The 20,155-nt window shown below is 47.7% G+C and overlaps 1 protein-coding gene across 1 annotated transcript in view; it reads right to left on the minus strand.

Annotated features, from left to right (window-relative positions):
• Positions 1–2,384: 2,384 nt before the first annotated feature.
• Positions 2,385–20,155, minus strand: part of LOC146345228 (vasoactive intestinal polypeptide receptor 1-like) — a 49,744-nt gene continuing 31,973 nt past the window's right edge. The window contains exons 7-13 of the mRNA XM_084859834.1: positions 17,156–17,309; positions 10,965–11,025; positions 9,352–9,424; positions 7,810–7,901; positions 6,308–6,437; positions 4,584–4,625; positions 2,385–2,567 (exon numbers count right to left, since the gene is read on the minus strand). Coding sequence (XP_084715960.1) covers positions 2,385–2,567; positions 4,584–4,625; positions 6,308–6,437; positions 7,810–7,901; positions 9,352–9,424; positions 10,965–11,025; positions 17,156–17,309 — 735 coding nt within the window. The remainder of the gene's footprint in view (positions 2,568–4,583; positions 4,626–6,307; positions 6,438–7,809; positions 7,902–9,351; positions 9,425–10,964; positions 11,026–17,155; positions 17,310–20,155) is intronic.

Genomic DNA, 20,155 nt, shown 5'->3' on the forward strand with positions numbered 1-20,155 from the left:
TCTTTCCTCCACCTTCCCCCCACTGCCATCATGCTCATCCTTATCCCCCTCCCCCAACAGATATTTCCCCCTCCTTCCCCCACCCACCACCACCACATCACTTCCTACTGCTTTCTCCTTCCTTGTTAAGGTGGTGGCAGCAGGAAAACGGTTGTGGCAGAATCAGTGGTGGCAGGGAATTATTCATGGCAGGGGAAGGAAATCTTGAGGGGGGGGGTCTGGTGAGCACACCTGGGGCTTACTGGGCACCAGTGCACCTAAAGGTATCAGGTTGCCAACCCCTGCTATAGAGAATTCTGACTTTAAAGGAGTGTCTCTCCTCCTAAGATTTACACTTAGTCTAAACAAACAGGAACATCAAATTCTCCATTTCAAATCTGGTGAAGCGTAATGGTAAACACGCCACAAACCTCCTTATGTTTACCCCTGTCAGTCCTAAATGCTCTTAAAGACAATGGGCAGAATTCAACATAAGTCCTACTTAGAGTAAACCCATTGAAATGAATGGGACTTATTACATTCCATTTATTTCAATAGGTCTTCTCTAAGTTGGACTTGTTGGATTTTGCCCAATGCAATTAAAACATGGTAAGATTAATTTCCAAGTACACAAGTATAGGATTGTGCCATAAGAACAAGTATGAACGTGAACTGGGATGTCTTCAATTGAAATCCTTCTTCAGCCATGAAGTCGCTGGATGGATATTCTTTCTCCAACACATCCCCACCTCTAATAGTTGTGGCGATACTAGCCAACTTTACAAGCTCGTTGTAAGGGTTTTTCAGATAGTGGATGTGAAGTGCTTTGAACACTCTGCATTAATCCATAAATGGTGGTGATGATTGTTGCTGTTGTTGTTCAGTCGTTAAGTCATGTCCGACTCTTCGTGACCCCATGGACCACAGCACGCCAGGCCTTCCTGTCCTGCGCTCTCTCCCGGAGTGTGCTCAAGTCCATATTCATTGCATCGGTGATGCTATCTAGCCATCTCATCCTCTGCCGTCCCCTTCTCCTTTTGCCTTCAATCTTTCCCAGCATCAGGGTCTTTTCCAGAGAGTTTTCTCTTCACATTAGGTGGCCACAATATTTGAGCTTCAGCTTCAGTATCTGTCCTTCCAATGAGCACTCAGGGTTGATTTCCTTTAGGATGGACTGATTGGACCTCCTTGCAGTCCAGGGGACTCGTAAGAGTCCTCTCCAGCACCACAGTTCGAAGGCATCAATTCTTCGGCCCTCAGCCTTCCTTATAGTCCAGTTCTCACAGCCATACGTTGTTACTGATTCAACACACCCACCAAAAGCAGCTTGTTGACATATTTCACCATTCCAAACCAAGATGACAGGTTCTCCTTGGAGATGTCAGCTGTATTCTATAATGCAACTACCAACAGCCCCCTGTCCCTTCAGTCAACATCCATTTGTCTTAATGCTTCATTTTGACAGTGACAAATTGACAATGGGGATGGGCAAATTCACCAGAGCCCGCCTCACACATCCCTCACCAAACCCTGGCCAGCTGGCTGGCCCTGTGCAGTGCTCCACATGAGCTGCGAGATGCACTATGGATGCCTGGATCACAGCGTGTAGGATCCCCACACCCTGTGAGCCACCATTTTGCATAAAAACGGCAGCTCCACTATTTACGCAAATCACCATTTCCATAAAATGGCTGCTGTAAATAGCCCCATTTGCACAAAATTACAGACGTAAATGGTCTAATTAGACCATTTAATTTGGCGTAAATGGGGCTATTTACAGCTGCCATTTTATGCAAATAGAAACTTACATAAATCAGAGCCTCCAATTTTACTCAAAATAGCCGCTCACGGACAAGCAGGGATCCCCGCGCTACCCTGACTCAACGCGCAGTTGAGTCAGGCAAGCATGGAGATCTGCAGACTGGCATCCAGGGGGCCGAGCAGGTGAGGAATTGCTGAGCTTTGAGCCCCAACCAGCTGTCCTGGCATCCTTAGGTGACAAAACCATCCTGACCAGCAAGCTCCTGTCCTGCCTCAATGAATTTTTGCTCAAACAAAGTTGGTGCGGCTGGTGCTGGGGTTTACAAATTGTCACCTGAACCAACAGATGCCAGCTCTGAGTCACTTGACCCTGACTCAGCCCTTACTGTCTGGAGCACCTTTCTCCAACTGGGTACCCTCCCGTGGACTACAACTCCCATCTCCTCCAGCTGGCTGAGGATTATGGGAATTTTATTCCAACACATCTAGAGGGAGCCTAATTGGGCAAGGCTGGCTCTGAAGGTTCATAGTTTCCATACTTATGCTATGCTGCACATCTCCTGGTACAAAGACTACCAAGCTGGAATGGTAGATCCAGGAACTTCCCAGCAGCAACCCTGGTGGTCAGGCAGTGAGTCACCATTTCAGACAGTGGACAGGCCATTCTGACAGATGCTCCTTTTGGGGCTGATTCTGTCCAGCAGGGATAACTGTGTGACATAAGTAATAGGGCTGTTCTCTCTGGAGAGGTTCTGATGCTTCCGTGTGAAGCTGAGGTATCGTTGGTAGTGCCACTTGTGCAAGCGTTTCTTGAACTCGGCCTGAACCTAAGATGGAGAAAGTTGGAGAGGAGAGGAAATTGAAGTGAGGACTGAGCCAAAACACAAAGGTGGATTATGCAGCCTTATTCATGGCAAAATAGATGTGCCTCTTTCATTGATATCTGGGGGGGGGGTAGCTATGAAGATAAGGAAATTCACCCTTTGTGCAGGAGGAAGTGGCAGGCCAGAGGAAGGAACATAAGGAGGCTTTCTTCTCTTCCCACACTGCACCCTCACCGGACTGGAAGTGTCTACATTGCCTAGGCTATGGATGGATGAGAACATCATTTGGTTTGTTTTTTTCTTAAGAACTTATCAAACAGCACACATGTCTTCATAATAGGGAAAAACAAATTTGAATGAATAGCATTCAAATGTGGAAGACATGGAAGTTGACAGTTTTGTTCATCTGGACCCAGGGCTCTGTATGGACCCAGGGCTCTGTATACTGCTTAGCTCTTAAACATCTGGCTTTGAATCCCTATGTATTCAGCCATGTTTGCAGAGCTGAATTAGGCCTCTCTCCTCTTTCTCTGACCAGCTCATCTTTAAAAGTTACACAAGGAGCAGGTACATCTAAGGATACTGGAGAAATCTGAGATGGATGAAAATGAGCTCGGATATCTGAGAATCCAACCTGTGGAATCTGCTGTGGAGTGACCCCCTCAGGCTGCACGGTGTCCGTAGACTTCAGGATGATTGTTTTACTTTCCCAAAATTTATACATATACATTCATAGGAAACTACATACGTTTCTGCTGAGGGAACATTGAATGGAAGGGTGGACAATATGCTAAATGTTATGTTCTAAGGTAAATCATGTAAATAATTACTCGATTATTTGTGTATTTTTCCACATGAAGAAAAAAAATTGCATCCATCTGTGGGCGGACGACAGAATAAAAGGCACCTGACAATCTGCAGAACACAGATGGAGCGGATTGTACACATTCCGTACATCCCTAGGTACATCGTGGTCCTCCCCATGCTGGGAATATGCTGAGAGGGGCCATGCTGGGAGGTGCAATAGCTCAGTGTGATAGAACACATGCTTTGCATGCCTAAGATCCCAGGTTCAATCCCCGGCACCTCCAGGTAGAGCTGGAAAAACTCCTGCCTGAAACCCTGGAAAGCCATTGCTGCCAGTCAGTGTTAACAATACTGGGCTAGATGGACCAAGGATATGACTCAGTATAAGGCAGTGTCCTATGTGCCTATGTGTCTATGTTCCTAAGAGCTGTATCTTTTGAATTGACTTGGTGCAGATGGGTCAGAATTTCATTCATTTAGTCTTTCATACAAAGACTAAACTGAATGAAGACTTTCAGGCAGACTTCATTACAAAATTGGCAAGTTTCTTCACATACAGGATGGCAAGAATTAGAGATTAAAAACAAACAAACCCCCTAATTCAAGAGAACACAAACCAGACACATTCATTCATCCTTAGTCTGGGCACCCCTGTTGTCCAGTTCACAGCACACAGGGCACGAGTATAAGGAGAACCACCCACATGTCTAGGGAGGGAGATTAGGGACTCCCCAGTCCCCACTTCATGTCCTTTACGGCTGCAGTGTTTGCAGACAGCCACAGAAGAGGAAGAAAAATAATGATAGGGGTTTGGAGGGGAACACACAGACACAGGAGATTTCAGTGAGGCTTGCAGCCACATTTCCAAGCATATGTCTGCAGTCCTAAGGGATAGAAACCTGATCCTTTTAAAGCTGGGCTCCACAAAATGCTGGATTTGGTGCAGTGGTTGGGAATTTCAACTTTCAGTTGCAAGGTACCCCTGGTAAAAGAGGGCTGGCATGGTTCATAGCCAAGGCTTGAAGGATCAAGGGAGTTCTGGGGCATGTCCTACCAGGGCCCAACGACTGGAAAACACCAAGAAGAGAGAAGAAGGAAGTGGGTTATGTGCTTTTCTAAAGCAGATCAAAGCACCCTTTAATCAAACCGACTATTCCAGGAAGGTCTTGCCTTTGAAAGGCATTTGAGAGAACTCTTCTCATTTCCACTTACCTCTCCATTTAAGAAGCAATACAGGAGGGCAACAACAAAGCCCTTTAAAAAGAGAAGAAAATAATGAGAGGCGCACACACACACACACACACACACACAACCAAATCCCATCAGCAGACAATGGAATTATAGGGTTGAAGCTTGCCGGACTCCCACTGCTTTCCTGACTCTGGTGGGTGTGTGGGACAAGCCACTGGACAGTCCATGGGCACCCAGCGAGAGCTCGCAGCATCCTGCTTGTCCGCGAGCCACCATTTTGCCTAAATTCACTGGTAAGCCTTTTACAGAAATTGACACCGTGCACAAAATATCGGCTATAAATAGTGCATTTTATGCAAAATTGCAGGCGTAAGTGAACTAATGACACCATTTACGCCTGCAATTTTGCATAAATTATGCTATTTACAGCTGCTGTTTTGCACAAAATGTCAGTTTCCGTGAAAGGCTTACCAGCGTTCGTATGCGAAATGGTGGCTCACGGACAAGCAGGATGCCGCAAATGTGCAGAGTCTGGCAAGCTTAGAGGTCTATGAGCTGGTGTGGGGGGGGGGCTCTTCCTCCAAACCAGATTCCTTTGAAATCCCTGCTACTAGGACATCTAGTCCAATGCCTTGCTCAAAAAAGGGTATCCCCAGCAGATGGCTGCCCAGCCTGTGACTGAAATCTCCATTAAGCCTTTAACAGAGAGGGGCACAAATCAAATCAATCATTAATAAAATTAAGGGAGAAAGCCCTCCCCACTCAGCCAAGTTAATTGTTCCTTTTGTTCTTAATATTGGAGAGTCACTGCCTTTTCCTACCTTTGTGGCTTGATCTGATGTGAACACCACAAGGCAGCCAAAGATTAGCCCTACAATGACAATGGATACAGCTAGAGCCCAAAGTGGGCAAAGCCATTCTCACTCTCTCACACAAGCACCCCATACAGACACACACACACCCTTCATACACCCCATTCATCCATACAACCCATTCATTCATTCACACACACACACACACCATAGGAACCTTTCCCCCTAAGGCTCCCAACCTCATGCGGGTGCAAAACTAGTTGGAACATAGCAGGGGCATGGAGAGATAAGCCACTCCTCTCCACACATTGCCTGCGTTGTAAGAACCTCCCCACCCCGCACAACAGTAATTAATACTTTTAAAAAAAAAAAAGATGTGGCTACAGGCTATGCAATAAGCATTGTGTGAGAGTTGGCTCTGAGCTTGCCTTCCTTCTCCTCCCTCCTAATCCTGTTTTATTTTGTGTCATCACTTCTACTTTGTAAGCCTAAGGGCAGGGACAGCCTCATTATTAATTTATTACTGAGTCTTTCTTGCCCCGGAGAGCAGAATAAAAATGCTTCCACCACCACCACCACCATCAGATAACAACAACATCAACAAATAACAATAACAGTAACAATAACAATATCCATCAGAAATTGCTTAAGTCTCCAGGGCTTTGTTTTCTTTCATATTGGGTTGGATCCAGGATCTGCCTTTCATGAGAAGAAGGGACCTTCCCTGAGAGGAAAGGCTCCAACCATGAAAGGTCCCCCCACCTGATTACTGAGGACCCCCATCTTCAGGCAATTGAAGGGGCTGCTCTGGGAAGGAGTGGGTGAGGAAATCCACTTCCCCCGGCACGGTTGAACCAGTGTCAATCTGGATCCAGCCCACTGTGGCTGCATTCTCTCCATCAGGACAAAGCCCCTCCTATCCCTAAGCCTTACCTGAAAAGAGCCCAAGCCCAGCTCAATGTATAATCTGGCCACCATCCCAATGCTTTCTGGGAACAAGGCAAAGACAACGTAGTGAGCCCCAAAGAGAGGGATGAGGAGTAAAGTGGATTTAGCCAGTCTCCTGAAAGAGAGACAGTGGAAGGGAGCTCAGTTCAGAAACGGCTGGAGAGCATTTCTTAAATGTGAAATTAGGGATGCTGGAGACATTCGAGACAGACTAAAATGAGCTCAGATTTCTAAGAATCTGACCTGCAGAATCTGCTGCAGAGTGACCGCCCCAGGCCATGGACTTTCAGATTTAAAAAAAAAAAAATCCCAAAATTTACGCACATTTACTTGTAGAAAAGTATGCAAGTTTCTGCTGAAGAAAAGTGGAATGGAACAGCAAACAATACGCTAAATGTTACATACTAAGGTAAATTATGTAAATTCTTACAAAACGTCTTATGTAATTATTTGTGTATTTTTCCGCATGATGGAAAAAAATGATCCGCATCTGTCTGTGAGCAGAAGACGGAACACAAGGTGCCTGACAGTCCATGAAGCACAGACAGAGCGGATTTTACACAGTCCGTACATCCCTATGTGAAATGAATGGGGCCACTAGAGATGCCTCATATGGCAATTTGCAGATGGGCTACCAGCTCCCACCACCAAGTGCCATTGCATTAGGTAGCCAAACCTGATGTCCACCCACCACCCACCAAAATACATTGTGAAACAACAGAATTACCAGGGGGCTGTTGTCTCAGGACCGTGCAGTTGTGCAGCTACAGAATGAGTAGCAATGACCCGTGTGGGCATGGACAATACAGTCAATAGCCCACACTAGGTTCTCCTAACCCAGCCTTCCACAACCTGGGGACCACCAGGTGTGTTGGCCTGCAACTCCCATAATTCCCAGCCAGCATGGCCACTGGCTTTTCAATAGTTCAGTTAAACCTCCCTGTGTCCTAACAGACAGAGTCACTTCTTCTCCAAGTCACCCCTCCCCCAGGTACATTAGGGAAGGAGAAAGGAATGATGGAGCAGGCAGTAATACCCCCTCCAGAGATGTAAGTAGAATCCAGGTGGAGGAGGGGGGAAGTCCAACTTGATTTTGCTTGCCTTGATGGTGTTCCCAAGAATTTGAGCAGGGACACTTAACAATGCAAGCAACCCTGCTTCAAATTTGCTCCCCTGTGCCCCCAGCTTCTCCATAATAGAGATGTCTGTGACTGGGAAATCTGGTTCTTTTTTGGCTTGATGGAGTTCTGCAGTGTTTAAAACCTGATTTGCATCTGTGAACTGAGCTTTGAGGAACTTTTTTGCACATTGGGGGTTGGGGAGGTCCAACAGTTCACTCAAATTATACCCAAATTTCAACAAAATATTTATATTTTTATTTAAAACATTTATTGCCATACACTGCACAAGGACACAAGCATGACAACAGATGCTGGACTATTGTGGTCCAGCATCTCCAGCTGGTGAGGAGAAGTTTGGTCACTTACACAAAATGCCTTGTATGCCTTCCTCTGGTCTCTGAAGATTGTAATTTCTGCACCAAAATTCGGATGACATTTAGAAGAATAATGAAGTTCATCTAGAGAAACAAGAAGGAGGCTTGTCAATGCCCACCAAAGCTTGATGAATGTATCTCCTTGTCACATTGTTTTACCAAGAAATTGATTGTGTGAGAGACAGAGAGGTGGAGGGGGGACAGAGGAATCGCATCACTCCTTTCCCCACTATCCAATGTCTTCAAACCTAACACAGTAATGTTTCTGTTATGTAGGGTGGCCAAGGAATTCCATATACAATGGATTTCTGTAGGGATGGGTGAATGAAGTATGTTTGAGATGTCTAGGATTCCGCAAACATCATCTCACCACTCATCTCGTGCCTGACTCCTGTTCGTGTTTGCGACCCCTGCTCACACTGTGCAAATGGGAAAACCGCCCAAATCGAGTTGCAATCAAACGTGACATTTGTGCAAATTTCCCCAAATTTCTGAAGATTTCCTAATTTGCACAACTTTCCTCCATAGACAAAAGTGGAGCTCATTAAATCTATGGAGAAATTTGTGCAAACTAGGAACGTTGCACAACTTAGGAAAGTTGTGCAAATCAAACGTGAGCACATGATCAGCAATTTACAAATATTTTCGGTGGATGGTAGGCCCCAAATCTGGAGAGACCCGGTTTGAGGATGGCTACAATAGGCTAAAGGGATGGTTACCCTTCAGATCCCTTTTGTTTTATTGACTATGTGCCATGTCCCCATTACACACTTAAAGTGGTTCAACAGCCATTCCCTCTCCGCAGGGAATGCTGGCAACTCCTAGAGTGGGGTTAAGGTCCTAGACATTTCAGCACCAACTAGAAGAGGGGGCCTAGCTCAGTTGGTAAAGCATATGCTTTGCATGTAGAAGGTCCTAGGTTCAATACCCACCATCTCCAGGGAGGGGTAGGAAGGAATCCTTCCTGAAATCCTGGAAAGCGAAAGCCACTGCCAATCAGCATCAATGATACTGTACCACATGAAACAATGGTCTGACTTGGTATAAGTGAGATTCCTATGTTCCTAGAACTCCTAGGATTGCATGGGCAAAACATTGGTACCAATATCAAAGTTACATCAGGCAGCTGATTTGGGGTGCTGTGAAAGGGCAGCAACTTGTTAATTCTTCAATTTATTATTATTGTATTTTTACTTCCAGGGTGAGGCAGAGGCTCTTGTGGGATTTTCTTAACTTGACTGGCCTTGGGTACTGAGCACCTTGACTTTGGGAAGGGACCACCTTTTGCCTCTCTGCCTCAGACAGCACAATGTCTTGGGCTGGCTCTAGTCAGGCCTTAGATGTATTTGTCCTGATTTCTAAGGTAGATCTGTAGCTCATGCATTTCAATATCACCCCAGCTTGCTTGATCATTTAGCTAACTTGGAAGGCAAAAGAGTACAAGGACAGTACATGGCCCAGTGTTCCTCTATGACTGGAGACAGTAGCAGAGCCTTCTGTTCTTCAAAGCACTCAGATCAAAAGGAAAACTCACTAAGACAGTTAACAGGATGGGTCCCTTGATGATCCACAGCATCGCAGAGTTCTCCTCATCATCATCCCAGCATCTGAGATAACCAAAACAAGGGAAACAAATTATTTATATTAACCTGGAAGAGGCAATCACCTCCCCTTTACAGCTTGCTTTGATGAATATACTGTGCTTTGTATCCTGCTATCAAAACAATATTTTCCAGGCATCAGTTCTCTCAATATTTCGGCTTCATTTGGCTCAAGAAGCCAGGGTGGGGTAGTGATTAGGGATGTGGGAATCAGCAAAAATTGAGCTTGAATCATACGCTACATTTCAGGGAGACGCATTCTAGTGGAGGTTACCTCTAAGTCTGGGGTCTCCAATGTGGTGCCTGTGGGCACCAATGTGCCCACAGAACACTGTCTTGGTACCCACCACGCTTCCAGCCCCTCCCAATGTTAATTTTATATCTTAAGATTTTTTAAAATTATATATTTTTTCCCACTGGAAGGTTGCCATGCTACAAAGCAAAGTGCTGCCTTCTCTTGGGGTTCACCACAGTGGTTTCATGTTTTGGAGCTCAGACCTCACCTCTGCCTTATACTTAACTTCTTGGGCACATTACTTTTCTTTAAGTCTCATCACTTTGCCTTCTGGGAAATCAGTGTTCTGTGACCGGCCATGCCCACTATGGCAGCCATTTTATGAATGAGCAACACCCTGCATGACAGCCATTTTGTGAGAGTGCACATGACACTCTCTCAAAAATTCAAGAAGTGCCCACTGACCCCAAAATGGGACCACAGATATACATGTTTACAAACATAGGGACTTAGGAAGCAGCATCATACCAACGCAGACCTTTAGTCAACACTGACAGACAGTGGCTCTCCAGGGTTTCAAACAAAGAATGGTCTTTCTCAGCATTACCAGAAGATGCCAGGGATTAGGGATATATGGGGAATTTATTTGGTCCAAATGTGTATACGGACCTACCCAGTTCATACTCTCCAGACATATATGCAAACCAGAATACTGCTGCACCAACGTTCACACTTTTCTGAATTTTGCAATTCTCAAAAACGTGCACAAAATGCATATGTTAAGAAAAGTGCACACACAAATACATATATTCGTAGGAAGTATGCACAGAAATGCATAAATTCAAGTAAAATAGCTTGCAAAAAGTGCACACACTAGGAAAACTATGTACAAAAATCTACATTTTGGAAGAAACACACATGAAAATGTGTACACATTTTCCTGCAAACATTTTTGCCTAATTTGCAAACTGATGCAGAAAATGGCCAAAATGAATTTACACTTTGGAAAATGAGAAACTGGGCAACAGATGTGCCCATCCCCACCAGGAATTGGACCTGCCACCTTTCACATGTGAAACATGTCCTCTACAACTGAGCTACAGCCTTTCTCGGTTTACTCTCCACAATTTTAGATGTATACTTAAACAATGCACTATGGAAAGTGCCCTCTAGAGGCCCTCTTTATATTATATATATATATATATATATATATATATATCCCTAAAAATAAATCAGTGTTGTAAGTCTTACTGAAAACCTGGAACTTTCCTTTTCATAATCGTTTTGTGAAAATGTAGTAGTGAGAATCACCCAGTATTCTGCCTGTAAATCCTGGTCAGGACCCATGTCAGTGTTACGCTTGCAGGTGCTCCTGGACAAAAGAATGAACACAAGGGGGAAAAATGCATACAGTCATGTGCATGGAAGTGCAAGATTTATTTTTCTTTTTTTGTAATTCCATCCATTTTCATTATTAAAAGGCCTAGGGATGGACGAAAGTCACTTACCTGTCCTCGAAGCTTTTCGCGGTGGGGGGGAGGCGCTTCGCTGTTCCCCCCACGAAGTTCAGGCCGGGGGAGGAGGCTTCCTGCCTCGCCCGGCCGAAATTCAGGCTGGGGGGGAGGCTTCCCGCCTCACCCGGCTGAAATTCAGGCCGGGGAGGAGGCGCCTCGCCTTGCCCGGCCGCGAACTAAAAAGTTTTTTTAAAAAAAAAAACCCGTGATAGGCTACGTGACGATTAACATAGCCTATCACGGCTAGATCTGCAAAGTCAGCCGTGATAGGCTACGTTAATCGTCACGTAGCCTATTACGGGTGACTTTAAAAAAAAAAAGCACGTACGCAAATGGCGGCCCCCATAGGGAGCCGCCATTCGCATTCCTTATTTGGTCGCTGTAGTCTACGTAAATCTTTACGTAGACTACAGCGACCAAATAAGGAACGGGAATGGCGGCTCCCTATGGGGGCCGCCATTATCCGTACGGGCTTTTTTTTTTTTTTTAAGTCACCCGTGATAGGCTACGTGACGATTTACATAGCCTATCACGGCTGACTTTGCAAATCTAGCCGTGAAAGGCTACATTAATCGTCACGTAGCCTATTACGGGGGCGTTTTTTTTTCTTTGATTGGAATGGCGGAGGCGGCAGCCAGTCGAAAGACCGGCTGCCGCTCCCCCCCCGGACGAAGACCCGCCGAACCGCCGGCCGGACCCGCCGCCGGGAGGGACATTCGCCAAAGGTAAGTCCCATCCCGGGGGGGGGTGCGGGGTGCGGGGGGGTGCGGAGAATTTCTCCCCGAAACTTGTTTGGGGGGCCGAACACGTTGGCGCTCGGCCCCCCGAAGTTTCAGGGAGAAATTCTCTGCCAACCCTAAAAAGGCCTCACTTCTTTTGCTGTTCATTTGTCACTTTGATGTGTGTGTGAACTCACATTCATAGGGTTGTATCCAATGGTGACTTCGTACTGTGCGAATGGGGAACTTGCATGAATAGAGCAACAATCAGATGGGAGATTTGCACAAGTTTACCCAAATTTGCACAAATCTCCTAATTTGCGCAACACTCCTCCATAGGCTAAAGTGGGGCTGATTCAGTCTACAGAGGAAATTTGGGCAAATTAGGAAATGGTGCAAATCGAACTGGGGATTGGGAATGAGATGGACATGAGCACGTGCTCCACATTTGTGAATATTTCTAGTGGGCACATGTTCACGTTCATGTTTGAAGCTTTGTATGGGGCATGATCACATGTTTTGGGAGCAAAAATAATATCCTGATACATCCCTAAGTGGAAAGAACTTGCACTCATATACAGTAAGGCAACCATTTTTTAATGATCCCTCCTGTATGCTGCAGCTCTGCCCCACAACTTTGGAAAAGCTGCTCCTGTCATATAACAGAATCTGCAAAATAGCATGGGATATGGTATTAAGGGCTGCACAATTATGTGATGGGGGGACTGGGGGAAAATGTTGCTTGGTCTTGCTTCAACAGAAGCACTTTCTGCTAGCACAGGGGCAGGCAGCATCTAGCTGAGGAAGTGAGAAACAGCAAACGTTGGGCTTGCCAAATTTCTCTGAATTCCATCTCAAAGCTCGTTTCAACTTGAGTCTGTATAAGATTGCAAACATCATTTTTTGTTCTGCATGAACAAATCTGTGTGTATTTACGTGGATAGTTTTTTGTTTGTTTTTTGAATGAATGCATCTATTGTGTGCATCTTTGAAATGTACACATTCTTTTCTCATCAATAAAAGTACATTTGCGCATTATTTTCAAATGTGCACATGCTGTTGAAAACAATTTGGGGGGGGAGGGTCTGTGAATTACATTGCAAGCTCAGAAATGCGTATTGCATATTGCGTCTGAGTCTGTGTTCAGTCCGGAAGGTGCGAACTAGGTTAACCCTGATCAAAAATGAACGAACGGACAGACACAAGTTTCTCATATATGCATGGATGTGGTCCACCGCCTGGCTGTGTGTGTGGACACCACTGTATTCCCTGCCACTGCTGCTTGATGTGCTGCCACAGTGGTGGCAAAGAACACTGCAATTTTTCAGGGAGACAAGGTGCACAGGGGAGGGGTGCACACCTTGTTTGCAAGCATGATCACACTCCCAGAAGCATGATCCCACTTGAAAACAAGGTATGCACTCCCCATGTGCACTGTTCCCCTGGGGGAATGGCATTCTTTTTGCTGCCATCACCACTTCAGCAGCAAACCTGGCAGTGCCGGCAAATTTGAAGGGGGCGGGGTGGGGTGCAGCCCCCAGTAGATTGCAGAACTTAATGTTCTCCCCCCGACCCTCAGGAGTTGCACACCCTGTGCTAGTTCAAAGCCTTCATTGGATGTAATCCACTGCCCTTTCCTTTCTTCCTTTCCTGCTACCAGTGACTATACTGCTTCACCCAGTGGTAGGAGTGGAGCTGACTGGTGTCCATCTGAAGCATCTGGGGAGGGGATGACAACTCTGGAGGTAGGGATGGTGGAGAATTCCGCCACGGATGTCAGTGAGGCCGAATGCACTTGCATTTGCCCCCCGAAACCCGTGGTGGAACGGCCTACCCCCCCACCCCCCGCAGATTCCCCCCGGGATGAGGCTTACCTGGGGCAGATGTTCTGGATGGCAGCAGCTCCGGCGGCGGCTCCGGCAGCTGGTCTTTCGACCAGCTGCCATGGCCACCATTTGCATCCGGGTCTTTGCCATGATAGGCTACGTAAGTATTTACGTAGCCTATCACGGCAAGCCAAGCAAAAAAAAAAAAAACAGCCTACGCAAATGGTGGCGGCTATGGCGGCCGCCATTTGCGTACCCTATTTTTTGCCGTTTTAGTCTATGTAAATATTTACATAGGCTATTACAGCGAAAAAAAGGGGAACGCAAATAGCGCCCACTACACTATTTGCGTTCCCCTTTTTTTCGCCGTAATAGCCTACATAAATATTTACATAAGCTAAAACGGCGAAAAATAGGGAACGCAAATGGCGGCCGCCGTAGCGGCCGCCATTTGTGTACGCTGTTTTTTGTGTGTGTGTGTGTGTTTTTGCCCATCCATGATAGGCTACATAAATACTTACATAGCCTATCACGGCTGCCTTGCTGGACGCAAATGGAGGCTGCTACGGCGGCCGCCATTTGCATCCGCAGCAGCCCGTCTGCGGCCAGAACTCCAGCTGCGGACGGGCCTGGCCAGCTGCAGAGCAGAGCCGGCTGGGCAGGGTTCCGGGGGGGAGGACCGGATCACCTTCCCCCTGTCGAGGATTCTGGGGGGAGGGACAGAGCACCTCCCCCCCCCACTGCGAACACAATCCATGAAAAGGTAAGTGACTTTCATACATCCCTATCTGGAGGTGCCCACCAAAAGCAATTCCGCTGTCACCATAAAAGACAGACCCCTCCCATGAGTGATCAGTGGTTACAAATAGAGATCTCAGAGGAATCCATTGGGGGGCTGAAGCTCGGTGAGGTTTCTCCCGTTCCCCCCCCACACTCTGGTCCGACATCCATTACCTCTCCTGACTCAGCTCACGCTGAGTTAGGCAGCTAGCAGACTGTCCATCTTTTGCATAGTAGTGGAAGGGAGGGAAGCATTCCCACCCTACACCCTTCTGCCACCATGCAAAAGTGTGATGCTTCCAGAGAGAGCATAGGGATGGATGAGCCCATCTCCATCCAGGAACAGGGAGCTTGACAAACTGCCCCCCCCCAACCACAGCTTGCGCAGCCTGGGCCTGCTGGACGAGCTTACTTGCTTACCCTACCTGCCCGCGAGCTGTGCGAGCTGCTCCTCCTTCTTGTGCCAGCTGTTAAGGGCCAGCGCAGGGAAGGAGGGCCTCAGTGCAGCCACCCCCCAGCCTCTTGCCTTGGCCTTCTCTAGAGGAGGCCAGGGAGAGAGCACTAGGGTGCCACTGTCACCCCTCTTCTGTGCACCAGCCCTTGACAGCCGGCACAGGGAAGAAGGGTGATGGCATCCAGCCCCCCCCTCCCTGGCCTTCTCTAGAGGAGGCCGGGGTGAGAGCTCTGGGGTGCCTCTGTTGTCTTTCCTCCTCATGCCAGCTGTCAAGGGCCAGCACGGAGAAAATGGCCTTGGTGGCCAGCGCCCAGCCTCCCGCTCTGGCCTCCAGCAGGTGGAGGGGGAGAGAAGAGGATAGGTGCCTCCTTCTTCCCTCTGCCCCCACCTGCTACAGCAGCAGCAGCAAGTGACAAGCTGGTCATTTTCTGTAAGGCCAGGAAAACTTATGGGAAATGACCAGCCTCTCCTATGCCACAGCCACTATAGCAAGAATGGGGGAAGGAGGAACGGTGCTGCCTTCTTCCCCTCTCCTTGCTGAGGGAGCGGGCGCCTGAGCTCGTGCCCACCTCAGAACGTCATGAGTCAGGCAAGAGCTCCGGTCCGCGAGCTGGTGTTCAGGGGGCCAAACCGGAAACTTCTCATCCACGCACAGCTGGATGTGAATTTTTTCCATGATGTGGAAAAATGGATGCGTCATCCGCCCACAGATGGATGCGAATTTTTTCCGTGATGTGAAAAAATACAGAAATATTTACGTAAGTATTTACATAATTTACCTCAGTACATCACATTTATTGTATTGTCGCCTATTCCGTTCAATGTTTCCTCAGCAGAAACGTATGTATTTTTCTATGGATTTATATGCATATATTTTGGGAAAGTAAAAAAACCATCGGAAAGTCCATGGATTCCACACAGCCTGAGGTGGGCACTCCTTTTAATCCATCTCAAATTTCTCCAGCATCCCTAATTGTGCCACAGTGGTGGTGCAGCACAGCAGTGGAAGGTTGAGCAAGGAATGCCCCCCCTACTTTTTGGCTGCCACGCTGTGCTGTGGTGGCAGCAGCAGGATGCTCTCCCTATCCTTGCCACCTGCAGAGACAGAGAGAGCATAGCACCCCAGGGTGGTGCAGTGGCAGCGGAAGGGTGAGTGGGGAACAGTCCCTGCCCAGCCTTGCAGTGGAGGCTGCCGGGCGCTGTCTCTTATCCCTGCCACCAACAGGGACAGAGAGAGCATTACACTGTGGCAGCAGAATGGTGGCAGAAGGGGACGATCCCCTATCCACCCCTCTGCCACCATGCCACCACTGCCACCAAGCTCTTAGATTTCAGGAACAAACCTCTGGCTAGGCTCGCAAAGGCAAGCCAAGCTGGGGGATCCATGAGAGTCCATCAGGCCCTTAAGGGGAGATTTTACAGTGATGGACATCCCTAGTTACACATGGGATAATGAAAATTAATCCCATTCATATCCATTCATTACACCGGTCATTTGTTTCATAAAAAAAGAAGACTGGATCAAAGTCTCCCTATTTGATTCCATTTTCATTTGGTACAAAACAAATGACCCTAGTCACAGGGTCAGATCAGTTAATCAACTAAAACTCATACAGTTAATCGAGTAAGCGTCCATTAATTGGGTGGCATCCTTAACATCTATGTGGATGACAGATTGGACACAAAGAAGAAGGCTCCAGGTAACTCAAGCAAGTACGCCAAACCACAGATTAATAAAATGTGTTTGGTCAATGCCGCGGTGGCAAGGGGCCGCGGTGGCTTAGTGGTTAAGACGCTGAACTGCAGACCGGAAGGTCGGCAGGACAGCAGTTCGAGACCCGAGTGCCGCGTGACGGAGTGAGCTCCCTTCTTCAGTCCCAGCTTCTGCCAACCTAGCAGTTCGAAAGCAAGAAATTGCAAGTAGATAAATAGGTACCGCTTCGGCGGGAAAGGTAACAGCGTTCCGTGCACCTCGGTGTTCAGTCATGCCGGCCACATGACCACGGAAGCGTCTTCAGACAGCGCTGGCTCTTCGGCTTAGAAACGGGGATGAGCACCGCACCCTAGAGTCGGACACGACTGGTTGGGGACACCTTTTTTTACCTTTTTGGTCAATGCACACACACCAAGGGCACTAACCAATCTTACTGGCCAGGTGGTGGATTCAAATTCAAATTGATGGGAGCGAAAGCCAAAACAGTCTACTAACCCCAGCCGATCAGGATGAACCTCCAAGCATACTGTTTGTCAGGTACAAATGTCAGCACCAGCAATGTCTGCAGATACATGCCCTCTACCAGCAGCCAGAAGAAGTTGGCTAAAATACTAAACTGGAAGAAAGCCACAGCACCCTTGCATGTCACCTAAAGGAAGTACACGAAACAGGATGGTTAGTTTCAAACAAGGAGACTTGTTTGACCTGGTAAGATTTTACACAAGCCAAGCATTCAAACCAGGTCTCCTACCTTTTCTTCTTCTTCTGGTAGGGCTACTGTGACTTGAGCAGGTGCATGACAGAGAGAAATTCACCAGGTGAAGCTGTCCTATCCACAATATCTCTGTTAGGAAAAGCTATACCTGGTGAATTTCTGACATCTGGTTGGAGCTCTGGCCTGGAGGAAAAATCTGGCACTCCAGGGTTCCCCAGATGGCCACACACCCTTCCTCCAATCACTAACAAAGTAACCAATAACTAAGCCTTTCGTGAGGCTTTTCAACCATTTAGAATGGGGGAAAACTGTACCTAACCTGAGAAACCATCAAACGATTGGCAATTGGGGGAAACGGATTCGAGCCAGGGAAATTACTGCAACGTGTTGTATATGGGGCTACCTTTGAAGACGGTTCAGAAACTTCAGTTAGTTCAAAACAGAGCTGCTAGGTTACTAACTGGGACTGGCCGGTTTGATCATGTGATGCCAATGCTTCAAAATGGGTTCCAGTCCATTTTTGAGCTCAATTCAAAGTGTTGGTGTTGACCTTTAAAGCCCTGAATGGCTTGGGACCAGATTATCTAAAGGCCCATCTCCTCCTGCATGTACCTGCTCAGACCCATAGGTCATCTTCAGAGGCTCTTCTCCAGGTTCCCCAGCCAAAGGAAGCTAGGCAGGTGGTTACAAGAGAGGGGGCCTTCTCAGTGGTGACACCCGCTTATGGAAGAAATTCCTCAAAGAGGTTTGCCGGGTACCTACATTTAGGGATGGACGAAAGGGACTTACCTGGTCCCGCAGCTTGCTTCGCAGTGGGGGGGGAGGCACTTCGGTTCTCCCCCCGAAGTTCAGGCGAGGGAGGGAAGGCGCCCCGCCTCGCCCGGCCAAAATTCAGGCCGGGGGGGAGGCGCCCCATCCCTCGCCACCGAAATTCAGGCCAGGGAGGAGTGCCCCGTCTACCCGGCCGCGAAAAAAAAAAGTAAAGTAAAAAACAAAACAAAACACACCCGTGATAGGCTACGTAACAATTTACGTAGCCTATCATGGCTAGATTTCCAAAGTCAGCCATGATAGGCTATGTAAATCATCAAGTAGCCTATCACGGGTGACTTTGAAAAAAAAAAAAGCACGTACGCAAATGGCGGCGCCCATGGGACGCCGCCATTTGCATTCCTTAGTTTGGCACGTCTAGTCTATGTAAAGATTTACGTAGACTACGGCGAAAATAAGGGAACGCTTACGTAAATCTTTACGTAGACTAGACGTGCCAAACTAAGGAACGCAAATGGCGGCGCCCATGTACGCAAACGTACATTTGCGTACGTGCTTTTTTTTTTTCAAAGTCACCCGTAATAGGCTACGTGACAATTTACGTAGCCTATCATGGCTGACTTTGGAAATCTAGCCGTGATAGGCTACGTAAAGCGTTACGTAGCCTATCACGGGGGTGTGTGTGTTTTACTTTCCTTTTTTATTTTGCAATGGCAGCGGCGGCAGCCGGTCAGAAGACCGGCCGCCGCCGCTGCCCCCGCCGAAATGCCACCAAAACGCTGCCGGGACCCGCCGCCAAGAGGGACATTCGCACGAGGTAAGTCCCACCCCAGGGATGGCGGGGGGCCGGCAGAGAATTTCACCACCAATTTCGGTGAAATTCTCCCGGAGATTCGTGGAGAAATTCTCCGCCGTCCCTACCTACATTATCTTTTTTGGTGCCAGGCAAAGACCTTTCTTTTCTTCCAGGCAATTTAGAGACCTACTTCTAGGGTATTATGGTTGTTTTATCTAGGGATGGGAGAAAATTTCTCCCCGAAACTTCGGGGGGCCAAGCGCCAATGCATTCGGTCCTCTAAAGGTTGTTTGGGGAGAACTTCTCCGCCCCCCCGCCCCCCCGGGATGGGACTTACCTTTCACGAATGTCCCTCCCGGCAGCGGGTCCCGGCGGCAGTTCGGCAGGTCTTCGTCAGGGGCAGGGGCGGCAGCTGGTCTTTTGACCGGCTGCCGCCGCCGCCATTACAAGCAAAGTAAAAAAAACCAAAAAAAACCCTGTGATAGGCTACGTAACAATTAACATAGCCTATCACAGCTAGATTTGCAAAGTCAGCCATGATAGGCTACGTAAATCGTCATGTAGCCTATCACGGGTGACTTAAAAAAAAAAAGCAGGTACGGCTAATGGCGGCCCCCATAGGGAGCCGCCATTTGCATTCCTTATTTGGTCCCTGTAGTCTACGTAAAGATTTACGTAGACTACGGCGAAAATAAGGACAACGCAAATAGCATTGCCCTTATTTTCGCCGTAGTCTACATAAATCTTTACGTAGACTACAGGGACCAAATAAGGAACGCGAATGGCGGCTCCCTATGGGGGCCGCCATTTGCGTACGCACTTTTTTTTTTCAAAGTCACCTGTGATAGGCTATGTGATGATTAACGTAGCCTATCACAGCTGACTTTGCAGATCTAGCCATGATAGGCTACGTTAATCGTTACGTAGCCTATCACAGCGGCGTTGTGTTTTTTTTTTTTCTTTTGAAGTTCGTGGCCGGGGAGACGGGGCGCTTCTCCCCGGCCTGAATTTCAGCCGGGCGAGGTGGGAAGCCTCCCCCCCCAGCCTGAACTTCGGGGGGAGCAGTGAAGTGCCTCCCCCCCACCGCGAAGCAAGCTGCGAGACCAGGTAAGTGACTTTCGTGCACCCCTAGTTTTATCAATCCCTGTGCAGATTCTTGTTTTGCATTATATTGTATTTTATTCCTTTCAATATGTCTGTTGTATTTTATATT

This window comes from Heloderma suspectum, chromosome 5 (assembly GCF_057233095.1).
Source record: "Heloderma suspectum isolate Gila_16-S chromosome 5, 16-S_ref, whole genome shotgun sequence".
NCBI classification, from domain to species: domain Eukaryota; kingdom Metazoa; phylum Chordata; class Lepidosauria; order Squamata; family Helodermatidae; genus Heloderma; species Heloderma suspectum.